This window comes from Castor canadensis, chromosome X (assembly GCF_047511655.1).
Source record: "Castor canadensis chromosome X, mCasCan1.hap1v2, whole genome shotgun sequence".
Classification (NCBI taxonomy): Eukaryota; Metazoa; Chordata; class Mammalia; order Rodentia; family Castoridae; genus Castor; species Castor canadensis.
In genome coordinates, this window is record NC_133405.1 from 39,668,465 (window position 1) to 39,682,405 (window position 13,941).

A 13,941-nucleotide genomic window follows, 5' to 3' on the forward strand; every position below is an offset into this window, starting at 1 on the left:
CTACAAGAGGGGGAGGATAAAAGAAGGAAGTTAAGAAGGTGAATATGGTTGATGTATTTCCTATAAAAGAATGAATATAGAATTTTTAAACCTGTTGAAGCCACAATATAAAGGGGACTAAGGTAGAGAGGAGAGGACCCAATTCAAGTTATAATACATAGATACATGGAAATGACACGAGGGAACTCCCTGTGTAGCTATCTTAAATGAACAAAAATGTCATTTTTTTTCCTTTTACAAAACTGGAGAACAGGAGGGTAGAACCATTCCTGTCTGGGGGACAGGTTGGTACCAGTGGGAGGGGGTAGGAGGTGGGGAAAGGGTGTGGGACGATGACTATAGTGCAAGTACTGTGTACACATGTATGCAAATGGAAAGATGCACCCGTTGAAACTATTCCAAGAATAAGGGGAGGAGGGATAAAGGAGAATGGGGGGGTTGAATTTAACTATGATATATTCAATATATTTAAAAAACTTTTATAAATTCCACAATGTACCCCAAGCAGCACAACAATTAAAAAGAAAGAATTTTTGGGAAGCATTACAAGTTAAATACCACAGATAAGGTTTACAGAAAGTTACAGTATAAGAAAAATATAAATAGAATAAGGATTCATAAATTTATAGTTTTTTGATTTCCCTGTAAATTCTGGTTACTAATCCCTTGTCAAAAGTATAGCCGGCAAAGATTTTCTCCCATTCTGTAGGCTGTCTCTTCAGTCTAGTGACTGTTTCCTTCACTATGCAGAATCTTTTTAGTTTGATGCAGTTGCATTTGTCAGTCATATCTCTTATTTGCTAAGCTATTGGAGTTCTATTCAGGAAGTCATTGCCTATGCCTATGTTCCAGTGTTTTCCCTATTCTTTCTTGTAGTAGTTTCAAAGTTTCAGATTTTCTACTGAGATTTTTTTTTTGATGGGCCTGGCATTTGAACTCAGGGCTTTGCACTTGCAAAGCAGGCACTCTGCCACTTGAGCCACACCTCCAGCCCTTACATTGAGATCTTTGATCCACTTTGAATTGATGTTAGTACAGGGTGAAAGATAGGGATCTAGTTTCATTGGATATGCAGATATCCAGTTTTCCCAGCAACATTTGTTGAAGAGGCTGTCTTTTCTCCAACCTATGTTTTGGGCTCCTTTGTTGAAAATTAAATGACTGTTGCTGCGAGGATTTATCTCTGAGTCTTCTATTCTGTTTCATTGGTCTTCTTGTCTGTTTTTGTGTCAGTACTATGCTGTTTTTATTGCTATGGCTTTGTAGTACACTTTGAACTTAGGTATTGTTATGCCTCCAGCATTTCTCTTTTTGCTCAGGATTGCTTTGGCTTTTCGAGGTCTTGTGTGCTTTCCTATGAACTTCAGGATTGATTTTCCTATCTCAGTGAAGAACGTCATTGGAATTTTGATGTGGGTTGCTTTTGGTAGTATAGCCATTTCCACAGTATTGATTCTGCCAATTCATGAGCATTGAAGATCTTTCCATCTTCTGATGTCTTCTTTGATTTCTTTCTCCAGTGATTTATAGTTTTTCTTATAGAGGTCTTTTATTTTAGTATTTTAAATACAAGGAAATCAGAATTTTTACTTGTACATGGTGTTAAAAACAAAAGTGTTTTCCTTTTCTAGATGTTTACATGAAATACAGTCTTCTTTACTTTTTGAATAAACATGTTTGTGTCCGCTTTCAGACATGAGAAAGAACAGTTACTTGCAGAAGAAGATGATGATTTGAAGGAAGTAACTGATTTGAGGAAAATAGCTGCGCAGTTACTAAAGCAAGAACAGAAGAACAGGTATTCTTTTCAGTAATGAGATTTTAATAGGTAAATTTTATAATTATTAAATCAGCTCATTTAAAGATTATTGGATAAAGTTTATGCAGTTTCAAGTAAACAATAGGGTCTTCATAAGATGCATTTTGAGAGACTAATTACTAAATGACTGTAGGGAATACTTAGGAGAGAAATGTAAAGTTACATTTAGCTAACAGAATATACTCATAGAGTCACTATATTAATTTATTTTTATGGTGCTGGGGACCAAATTCAGGGCCTCATGCATGCTAATAGGTACTCTACTATGCTACATCCCAGCCCTGGTCTGTATATTTAATATTACTTAGGTAATTTTTATTTCTGTGTGATGAACCATACAACTAATTTTTTGTTGATATTCATTTTAGCTCACAGTGGCATTACTTATAAGCATTTTTCTAACTACATGTTACATTTATAAAATATACTTTTTGTTTTTATCGGATTCATAATTATGTGGGATATGTGTAAACTCGTTACAGTTGAGCTGAATTATGTAATGGTTAATTAAATTAGTGTGATGGTTTGAGGATCACAAATTCACTTTTGCTGGTCTCTTGGTCAAAGACCATTTTTCCCTCAGGTTAGACTTTTTCCAAATACATATCTTTGCCAATGAAGAGGACATACCCTGTCTCAAAAAACAAACCCCACAAAACTGAAAAAATTTATCAAATGAAGGCTGCTGTTATAACACAGTGTTAGAGTGCTTGCCTAGCATGCACTAAAATCATGGTCCATCCTGAGCACCTCAAAAACAAACACAAAACCAAAACATCAAAATTTATCAAGTGACATGTTCATGGTTTTTATGAACCACTTTTTAGGGACAATCTGGATAATTGCTAATAAGATAAATAGCCATTAACCTAAGCTAAGTATCTTTTTCCACAGCTACTACATTAATAGATTAAACTCTTCATAGTAGAAAATATCACTTACCTTTATCCCTTCTATATCTAGTGAATTCTCATTCTGTTTACATTTTTCTTGTACCATAACTTTCTGTAAACCTTATGTGTGATATTTAACTTCTAATCTTTCCCAATAATTCATTTCTGGTGGGCCATTATAAAACTTTAAATTGGGGACTGTATTTGTGTTTTCCCCTTCCAATATCATCTAAGTGTTGATCACTTAGATGTGTGGTTTAAGAGATTTGATGAAGTCCACCATCACCTACTTTGTGGAACTTAATAAAATAGTTGAGTGTGTATCTCCTCTACCTAGCAGGTGAAAGAGTGGTATTTATTATTATGGGAAGAGAATAGTGATTTTGCTTAAGATTCTACAATAATACCCATTTTTCCTCATAGTGTTAAGAATAAAAGCATATGAGTGAATAGTTTTAGATTTTGACATTGCCATATATAATATTCCTAAAATTTTCATTTCTAGTATTATCATATTAGTTTTTCTTCTATCCATGTGACTTAAATTATTCATTCTAGCCTAGGTACAACATCAACTGAATAGGTCACCTTATATAGGTTTTGTTTTTGTGATTGTATAAAATAGCACCTAGCATTTTTTCTCATACATTGTTGAAATATTACTAGTTCCTTGAAACTTAAATCAAATTTAAAACTAATAGAATCCATCAATCTAGATAAAAATTATGTTCTTGAATAGCTTCTGTTATTCTTTAAGATGTATGCAGAAGTAATTTCTACTATTATCTGATTTTCTTCATTCTTTTTAGATGTTAGCACTATGAATATAGTTTTGAACTCAGGCCTTCATGTTTGCTAGGCAGGCACTTCATCATTTGAGCCACTCTGCCAGCCCTGAATGTAAGAACTCTTTAGACAAAGTATTAATATGCAATGACTTTAATGTTGTAATAATTGTGTCTAAATTTTGAAGGTGTTAAAATATTTTTATGAGGCATTCATATGCTTTTTATTCTTAACACTATAAGAAAATAGAATCTTAAAAAATATTCTCTTCCCATAATGATAAACAGAATGTTTCACCTGCTAGTTAGAAGAGATATAAGGTCAACTATTTTTTTAAGTACCATAAAGCAAGTATGGAACCTATGTGTTAGGTCTTAACCTAGTCAGTGTAGTTTCTTTTTTGTTAGTCTTGATTAAAAATAATTTATACAGAATAAGAATTGCCATTCAATACTCCTACTTTGTGTACTGAACTACTCTTTAGCTTGCTACTGTTTGAAGGTAAATGCAGTATCAACTTTAGGCTGAAAGAAGACATGTAGGTACTCCAAAACTAGAGGTAATTTAAAAACTACTTGTGTCGACTTCAGTGGTGATTTTCTTTTAGCTGTTTTGCTACTTGTTTAGTTTGTAGTATTTTAAAAAGCATCTTTGATTCTTTAAGAAAATTTGCATTATTATTTGGTGGTTAAACTATCCTAGGAGAGTAATAAGAGGTCAGTGTACGGAATTAATAATAAAGAATGGTGGGAAAAGATGTCAGCAAATAAAATATCAAGTAGCTAACTCATAAGGTTCAAAGTCTGAAGCCTAGTTAATTAGAAGAAGCCCCTGCCCCCTTTTTTTTTGTCTGAAATACATAGATGAAAATGCAGCAGTGGCTCATGCCTATAGTCCCAGCCATTTGGGAGGCTGAGATGGGAGGATCTCTTGAGCCTAGGAGTTGGACAACATAGGAAGATCATGGCTCAAAAAAATAATTGTTGCTTTGCTGTTAAAGTTTATTGTTGAATGAAAGAAAAAGAAAAATCGCAACTGGCTAAACATTGTGTCCTGTGCTTGTGATCCCAGCTGCACAGGAGGCTATAGGTAGGAGGATTAGGAGCAAAAATACAAAAACCTAACTGTAAAATAACTAAAGCACAAAAGGGCTGAGATGTGTTTCAAGTGGTAGACCTGCCTAGCTAGCATGAAGTTCTGAGTTCAAACCCCTGTACCAAAGCATCTTCATCCCTCTGTGACAATATTGAATAAGTACTTCTAATTGTGTCGGAGTGTATGAAGACCCTCTGAATTGATGACTTGAATTATATTAAAGTAGATATTTAGCAAGTCCTAATATTATCTTCATTGTAACTTGGAAAATATGAAACTGGATGTGGGGGGACACATCTATAATCCCAGCACCTAGGAGGCAGAAGCAAAAGGATAGAGTTCAAGGCCAGTCTGGGCTAACATAGTGAGATCCTGTCTCAAAAGATAGAACTAAACAACTCCCCCCCAAAAAGCAACCCCTCAAACCCAACAACCCCAAATTATAGTCTTTAAAAAGTCATTATCTTAAAAATAATGCTTAAAGTGAATAAATTCTTGCGATCTATTGTACATTGCACCTATAGTAAACAATACTGTATTGTACACTTAAAAATGAGTTAAGAGAGTAAACCTCATATTAAATATTTTCAACACAATGAAATTGAAAAAAGGAACATGTTTTTTAGGTAGGAAAAAAATCAACAAAGAAGCTGAGAATAAAATGATAGATTATTCTCTTTTTTGTGGTGCTGGTGATCAAAAGAAATATTCTTAATGTTAACTTGAGAATAAAAGAAAATTAGTTCTGTTGAAAAAAACAAACAAAATAATGTTGCTCTGCAAATTATTGACCAGTTCTCCAAATTTTCACCAGTCCTACTCATGTATGTAGGATTATAAATAAACATCCTACTCTTGTATTATTAGCCTCAGAAAAGTGGCTACTACTCTTTCTCTTATACTGATTGTCTTATGTGGTTTAAGATGCTTTAGTTAGCATCTGAAGATATGGTTATCATCCTGAAGGAAGTATTAAAATACATATAGACTTTTAGAATCAACAGGTTCCCATTATATGTTTATTTCTGCTAATTTATAGTATTTTGTGTTATGTCTTTGCTTTTAATAGTTATTTTATTTGCTTTTAGGGTTTTTTTTATTATGGAAGGATATACTGCTGAGTACAATATGATATAGCTAAATAAGAAAAAGGCGCTTATGAAATATTAAATAATTAAAATGTAATTAATGATCACAGAAAGTAAAATCAGACTTTGAGATATTTATTATTTTAGTTTAAAATTATAGAAATTATTACATTATGTGTTTCTTGCATAATTTTTATTTAATTATATCAACATTTCAATTTAAGGAGCATTGTGTGCACCTCCAGTTTGTTATAACTACTTGGATAGTTCTGTCAACTCTTGAAACCGAGCCATTCTTTCTTTTCTGCTTCCTTTACTAATGACTTCCTTGTCTTCTCCAAAACCATCACCTTCCTTCTGCCATCTTTTGGTTTGGTTGATATATGTGAAATGTGAATATAGATGGAGGCCTTTAACTTGTAGAGCATCATTCAATGACAAACTCTTCCAGAGGACCAGAGCAGCAGGACGGAAATCAAGGTATCTAGAGTTGGTGGAAGCCTTAAGTGTTAAGGGGTCAGGTTCATGCAGCTGAATTGTGTAGTCATTTACTTTAAATAAGTACTGAGCACTGTGTTAGGGGAGTGTGTTAATAATCTAGAATAGGTATTTAGATAAACTAGATGTTTATCACAGAGTAAAACATAAAAATATCAATGTACATTGGAAAATTTACATAGATGAATTCTCAAGTGTATAATATATGTCATAGATAAGTGGATCTCAACTTTTTTTCTGCTACAATATGAATCATACACGTCAGCCATCACAACCCTAGTGAGTGTGGTGGCATGGCTCAGGTAGTTGAGTGCCTGCCTAGCAAGCACAAGACCCTGAGTTCAATCCCCAGTACCAGCAATGTATGTATATACATATATAAATATATATATATATATATATATATATAATTTTCTAGCAAAGGTACTCATAGACTAGATGCACTTTAGTTTGGAGATGTTTAATGTCATGTGTATGCAACATTGTCTTTAAAATATTTTATAATTATGTGTTTATTTAATTCTAGGATTCTCAGTCATTCAACTTCTGTCATAAGAACCAAGCTGAAACAAACTGTGGAATGTGAAAAGAGGTATAAATATATGTTAGTCCTTATATTTAGTATTTTATAGTGAGACTTGTTCTTATGATAGGGATGTTTCCATATATAGACTTCAACTGAATAAATGATATAGATATAATTATATAATTTAGAGAGGAAATATGTCCATTTAGTTTTGATATAGACAACACTAACAATGTTTGAGTTTTGCTTATACCTGCAGTTTGCTTTGATAATAGACTCATTCATTCATTCATTTAGCAAATGTTTATCATATTGCTATTACTGCCAGGAAGTATTTTTTCATCTTTGATTATGTTTATTCTCTATTGTATCGTTTACATTTTGATTTCTTTCAATTGGGTGTTACTGAATTTTTGCATAAGGATACCTGATCTAAGTTCGTATATGTGAATTCCAGGGAACTAGAAAATATTGGAAATTTCTATTTATTGCTTTTGGTGGTTTGAAAATTTACATTAGACTCAACTCCTGAGTCAATCCCACGAAGTATAAAGTTCCATGTCCAGAGGGAAGCACACAAGCATACACAGAATTAACAGTTGTTGGATGCTTGCTGTGTGAGTACTATTCTTAGAGCTTTAAATGTGCTGTCTCATTTAATCCTCACAGTAACATGAAGTTGTTACTGTTGGTATCCGCGTTTTATAGATGAGTAAACTGAGACTCAGACATTATCAAAACTTGTTCAAGATCACTTAGCTAGTAAGTGATAGGGTCAGGATTCAAATCTGGGTTTGTCTGATTCCAGAACACCAAGTCTTAACATATGGCAACAAGAACACTATGCTTCCTCCAGATACACAAATCTCACTGGTTCTCTTTTCCTAGATACCTCACAGTCCTAATGGGATTTATTTTCCTCAAATCTGTTCCTTCACCTAGTCTGCCCAAATGATTGTGCAACTATTTCTACAGTCACTCAAGTTGGCAACTTTGGGATCATTGGAAAGTTCTGTCTATTTACCCTCTCAAACCAGCCAATCACAGAAAATTCGAGCTTTTTAACATTACTTCCATCTATCCCACCCTGTCCATTCCTATTCCAGTTGTATTGGCTCAGGTTCCATCATTTTCCACTTGGGTTACGGCAATAAGTCTTCAGACACAACTCCGTTCTTTAGTTTTTCCTAGCTTTAAGTCTGTCTTTTGTATTATAGAAGAGTGATGGTTATAAAACACAAGTCTAACAGTGCAACTCTCATTTCTTGTTTTCTAGTGGCTCTTTGTAACTTTTATAGTAGAGCTTAGCTGTTTAGCTTAAACCATTAAGTTGAAGTGGGTTTCTGCTTACCTTCAGCCTCAGATGAGGGCCTCTCCTCATTCACATTCCTACCTATATCCTTTGAGTTTAGGAACAGAACTCTTCATTATTCCAGTATGATTTCATATCTCTGTGTTCAATATCCAGGTCTCTCTGCAAGGATTGCCCTTTTTATCTTCCTTTCTTCCTTCCTTCCTTCCTTCCTTCCTTCCCTCCTTCCTGTCTTTTAGAATTCAGTTCAATTCTGCTTGGTTCGTGTGAGTTCCTCATGGTGGATGCCATCACATGTGTAGAAGAGATCACATAGTGAGACAGGAAGCCAGAGAGATTCAGGGGTCAGGCTCACTTTTCTTTTTCTTTCTTTTTTTTAAATTTAGCAACCCATTCTTCCTTTCTTCTTGTAAATTAGTGAGCATTAATTGTACAAAAAGAAGTTTCATTATGAAACTTTCATAAGTGTGTATCATGTACTTTGATCAAATCATCCTCTCTATTATACTCTCTTAACCTATCTCCCTCTTACCCTCCTATTTAAAGAGTATTTAGTGAATTCCACTATGTTATCTTCATATATATGTTATATATTTTGATCATGTTCACCCCCTCAACCTTACCCTCTTCTTTCCCACTCTTCCCTCCTGCTAATTCCCCTCAAACTCTCCCACTTTTACACTCATGTCCCATTATTGTTATTATTATCACTTTAGGTAGATTCTACATATTAGTAAAAGCATGTGATATTTGGCTTTTTGAGCTTGGTTTATCTTGCTCAATATGATGATCTCCAGTTCCATCTATTTTCCTGCAAATACCATAATTTCATTTTTCTTTATAGGGATGATTAATATTCTAACATATGTGATAATATATCACATATATTTATATCTGATATAAATATATCACATTTGATTTATCCATTCATTGATTGTTAGGCATCTAGGCTGATTCTGTAGCTTGTCTTTTGTGAATAGTGCTGTGATAAACATGGGTGTGCAGGTTATATCTCTTGTATCTTGACTTATAACTCCTTCAGATATATGCCCAAAAGTGGTGTAGCAGAGTATTAAGACAGTTCTATTTTTAGTTTTTGTTGAAATCTATACTGATTTCCATAATGGTTGTATTAATTTACATTTCCACAAACAGTGTATAAGCCCCTTCTTCTCATTATATTAGTGGTTGTTTGAGGGTCTGAATGGTTGTTGAGGGTTTCTGGGGTTTGAACCCAGGTCTTGTTCATGTTAAGTAAGCACATATTCTACCCAGAGCTATACCACCAGCCCTTAGAATTTAAAGTATAATTTTTAACTTATCACAGTCTGTCTTCAAGTGCTATTATACTACTTCATGTATCACATAAGAATTTTAAAACAGAATGCTTATTTATATTTTTTGCCTCCTGGCCTTGTGTTCTTGCTGTACATTTTTATGTTTTTATTTTTACTTTGAGTCATGAATTCCTCCCCACCTCCCTCTCTTTCTTCCCTCTCTCCCTCCTTCCCTCCTTCCCTTTCTTCCATTGAATCCAGAGCCTCACACAAGTGTTCTGCCACTGAGTCACATCCTCTGCTCCAGTAATTTCTTAAAGACTTTGAAATAATCTCAATAATGTCTTTTATGTGTTTCCCACCTTAGTTATTATTTTCAGTGCCCTTATTTCTTTGTGTAGATCTGTATTTCCACATATATCATTTTGTTCTATCTAAAAGAAGTTCTTCAACATTACTTTCGTTGCTGTTCTGCTAGTGCTGAATACTTTTAGTCTTTATTTCACTTTCATTGTTTTTTTCTTTTTGTTTTGTTATGCTGTTTTGAGGATCAAACTCAGGGCCATAAGCAAGCACTCTACCACTGAACTACATCCCCAGCCCTTCATCTTCAGTTCTGGAAGAAATCTTTACTCACACAAAACCTAGGTTGACATTTTCAGTATCCTAAAGAGATGTCTTCAACATTCTCTGGATTGTGTTGTTGGTTAGGAGCAGTGGGCTGCCCTTCTTATCTTTGTTTCATTGAACCCCATGTGTCCTTTTTTTTCTGGCTGCTTTTATCACTTATTTTGAGTAATTTGTGATGTGAATGCGATTTTGTTGTTGCTGTTTCTTTTGCTTGGAGTTCATTGAGCTTCTTGAATTATGAGTTTGCTGGTTTTTTATGAAATTGGTAAATTTGGAGGTCCTTATTTCTTCAAATATCTTTTCTGTCACTTGACCTCTTCTATTATGAAATTCCACTTGTATGTAAATTAGGCAATTTGAAGATTCCTGCAGATTACAGATGCATTCTATTCTTTTTTGAATATTTTTCTTTTTGTTTGATTTTGGCTAGGTCTTTTGGTATTACTGCATGCTCACTAATTATTTCTTATGAAATGTCTGATCTATAGTTAATCCCACACAATTTATTTTAAATTTGAGATGATTTAGATTTTATTTCATGAACTTTGACCATGTTTGTATTTACCATGTTCGGTCTTTAGCATCCTGAACATTGCCTGGTTGAATTTTTGACTGAATGCTAGGCATTGTGAATTTTCCTTTTCTTGGATGTTGATACTGTAGTGTTACTATAGATCTATAGATATTCTTTTTTTTTTTTTTTTTTTTTTCATTTTTCTTTTATTATTCATATGTGCATACAAGGCTTGGTTTATTTCTCCCCCCTGCCCCCACCCCCTCCCTTACCACCCACTCCACCCCCTCCCGCTCCCCCCCTCAATACCCAGCAGAAACTATTTTGCCCTTATCTCTAATTTTGTTGTAGAGAGAGTATAAGCAATAATAGGAAGGAACAAGGGGTTTTGCTGGTTGAGATAAGGATAGCTATACAGGGCATTGACTCACATTGATTTCCTGTGCGTGGGTGTTACCTTCTAGGTTAATTCTTTTTAATCTAACCTTTTCTCTAGTTCCTGGTCTCCTTTTCCTATTGGCCTCAGTTGCTTTAAGGTATCTGCTTTAGTTTCTCTGCATTAAGGGCAACAAATGCTAGCTAGTTTTTTAGGTGTCTTACCTATCCTCACCCCTCCCTTGTGTGCTCTCGCTTTTATCATGTGCTCATAGTCCAATCCCCTTGTTGTGTTTGCCCTTGATCTAATGTCCACATATGAGGGAGAACATACGATTTTTGGTCTTTTGAGCCAGGCTAACCTCACTCAGAATGATGTTCTCCAATTCCATCCATTTACCAGCGAATGATAACATTTCGTTCTTCTTCATGGCTGCATAAAATTCCATTGTGTATAGATACCACATTTTCTTAATCCATTCGTCAGTGCTGGGGCATCTTGGCTGTTTCCATAACTTGGCTATTGTGAATAGTGCCGCAATAAACATGGATGTGCAGGTGCCTCTGGAGTAACAGTCTTTTGGGTATATCCCCAAGAGTGGTATTGCTGGATCAAATGGTAGATCGATGTCCAGCTTTTTAAGTAGCCTCCAAATTTTTTTCCAGAGTGGTTGTACTAGTCTACATTCCCACCAACAGTGTAAGAGGGTTCCTTTTTCCCCGCATCCTCGCCAACACCTGTTGTTGGTGGTGTTGCTGATGATGGCTATTCTAACAGGGGTGAGGTGGAATCTTAGTGTGGTTTTAATTTGCATTTCCTTTATTGCTAGAGATGGTGAGCATTTTTTCATGTGTTTTCTGGCCATTTGAATTTCTTCTTTTGAGAAAGTTCTGTTTAGTTCACCTGCCCATTTCTTTATTGGTTCATTAGTTTTGGGAGAATTTAGTTTTTTAAGTTCCCTGTATATTCTGGTTATCAGTCCTTTGTCTGATGTATAGTTGGCAAATATTTTCTCCCACTCTGTGGGTGTTCTCTTCAGTTTAGAGACCATTTCTTTTGATGAACAGAAGCTTTTTAGTTTTATGAGGTCCCATTTATCTATGCTATCTCTTAGTTGCTGTGCTGCTGGGGTTTCATTGAGAAAGTTCTTCCCTATACCTACTAACTCCAGAGTATTTCCTACTCTTTCTTGTATCAACTTAAGAGTTTGGGGTCTGATATTAAGATCCTTGATCCATTTTGAGTTAATCTTGGTATAGGGTGATATACATGGATCTAGTTTCAGTTTTTTGCAGACTGCTAACCAGTTTTCCCAGCAGTTTTTGTTGAAGAGGCTGCTATTTCTCCATCGTATATTTTTAGCTCCTTTGTCAAAGATAAGTTGCTTATAGTTGTGTGGCTTCATATCTGGATCCTCTATTCTGTTCCACTGGTCTTCATGTCTGTTTATAGATATTCTTGACTTTTATTCTGGAATATGGTTGAATTCCTTGGAAATAATGTTATATTTTGGGGACTTGGTTTTATGATTCGTTGTGTGGGGCCAGTGCAACATCTAGTCTAAAAAGTTTTTGATAATTTATTTTGATGTAATAAGCACCTTATCTGTCTTTTGATTGCATGTCTCTATATATTATACTTCTTTTGGCCTCTGCAAAGTCCTTAGGGTAGTCTTATACATAAAGTTGGTATAAAATAAACCCATTTTGATGTTTCATGGGGAATAACAATTAGTGGGAACTTAAATACACTTTTGTCAACTGTAAGTTTTATGTTATTAGTTCAAAGCAGAGGCATGGATAAAGTCTTTACATTCTTGGTTAAAATTAAGGACAATTTTATAATCTGCCTAAGGATTTTTCTAAATATTTTACAACATATTAAAATATCTTCAATTTGTTAGTGTCTCAGCAGAAGAAGTTAATTCGCCATTATCACCCCTCACATGGCAGGTAAGAGGAAATTAAATTACTAATATACATATGTATTATTTTGTTCTCATTTGTTTAGTTAAAAGAAATTGTCTCATTATAGGCCTTAGAAAATCAGAAAGATCAAATAGTTGAACAACAGTGGCCAGAATCTCAACCTTTAATCTGGCAAAGCGAAGAAAGGAGGCGGAGCAAACAGATTAGAAAAGAATATTTCAAGGTACTTTATTAAAATTTAAGATCTACTTTGTACTTATTAATTTTGATATTAACAATTTGGGTATAACTATTGTTAAATGTAGGAAATGTGTTTATCTTGATTTTTCTATAGGTATTGATAAGATGTCTAATTACATCTATGAAAATTTAGTAATTTAAAGTAGTTAGGAGTGAGTTCATCAGTATGAATTGTGACTTACCAAATATTTTAAAAATGAATGCAAAAAAGATGAATGCTTGTGTATTACATTATTAGTTTTAGCAATCAATGGTATGTTTTGTTTTTGAGACATAGTGAACTATGTAGCCCAAGCTGGCCTTCAACTCCTGATCCTTCCTCAGCCTCCTGAGTGCTGAGATTGCAGATATGGCCATCGCGCCTGGCTCAAAAAAGGACTTTCATTGGATTTGTTTCAATAAATTGTTGACAGGTGTTTACAATTAGCATTTAACTGTTTCTATGATGCAAATAAGTGCTATTAACATGGTTCCAAAATATTTGATAATAGTGTTGCTCATTTTTTCCCTCTTGTTACCCTCTTAGATTTTGTCAGTTTTTTTTTTTTTTTTTTTTTGGTCTTAGAGTATCTTGAATTATCCCAAATTCTAGTTGGTAGATTTTAATGAAATTTTACAGCATTGTTAAAAATCATATTATGTATTTGTGTTTAAAGTCTGCTGTATTATCAGAGGATAATTATCAGAATTTGGAATAATTTTCAGTACTTTTTTAGAATTTTTTAAGTGTCATAATGTACCCTCACTCAGCACAAGAATAAAAAAAAGAAAAGACTTTTTAAAAAGAAGAAAAGGTGCTCATCATGGTCAAATGCTACATTAGATTTTTCCATTAGTAGGTGGATGTTAACCTCTGTTGAAGTTCTGTTTCAATGGAGGTGAAAGCCAGACTGCAGTGAATTAAGGAATGATCAGAAACTGGAGAACTAGAAATTGCAAGTTTGAATCAAACAGAGCAA

General features: G+C 34.2%; 1 protein-coding gene across 8 annotated transcripts in view; it reads left to right on the top strand.

The window, feature by feature from the left end:
* Nucleotides 1-13,941, top strand: part of Lrch2 (leucine rich repeats and calponin homology domain containing 2) — a 139,529-nt gene that overhangs the window by 56,117 nt on the left and 69,471 nt on the right. For 3 of the 8 annotated variants that reach the window (XM_074064040.1, XM_074064037.1, XM_074064036.1), the window contains exons 11-15: nt 1,694-1,798; nt 6,084-6,161; nt 6,706-6,771; nt 12,718-12,766; nt 12,849-12,965. In XM_074064040.1, the coding sequence (XP_073920141.1) occupies nt 1,694-1,798; nt 6,084-6,161; nt 6,706-6,771; nt 12,718-12,766; nt 12,849-12,965 (415 nt within the window). The remainder of the gene's footprint in view (nt 1-1,693; nt 1,799-6,083; nt 6,162-6,705; nt 6,772-12,717; nt 12,767-12,848; nt 12,966-13,941) is intronic. The other 5 variants (XM_074064043.1, XM_074064041.1, XM_074064042.1 and 2 more) reach the window with 3 other exon arrangements.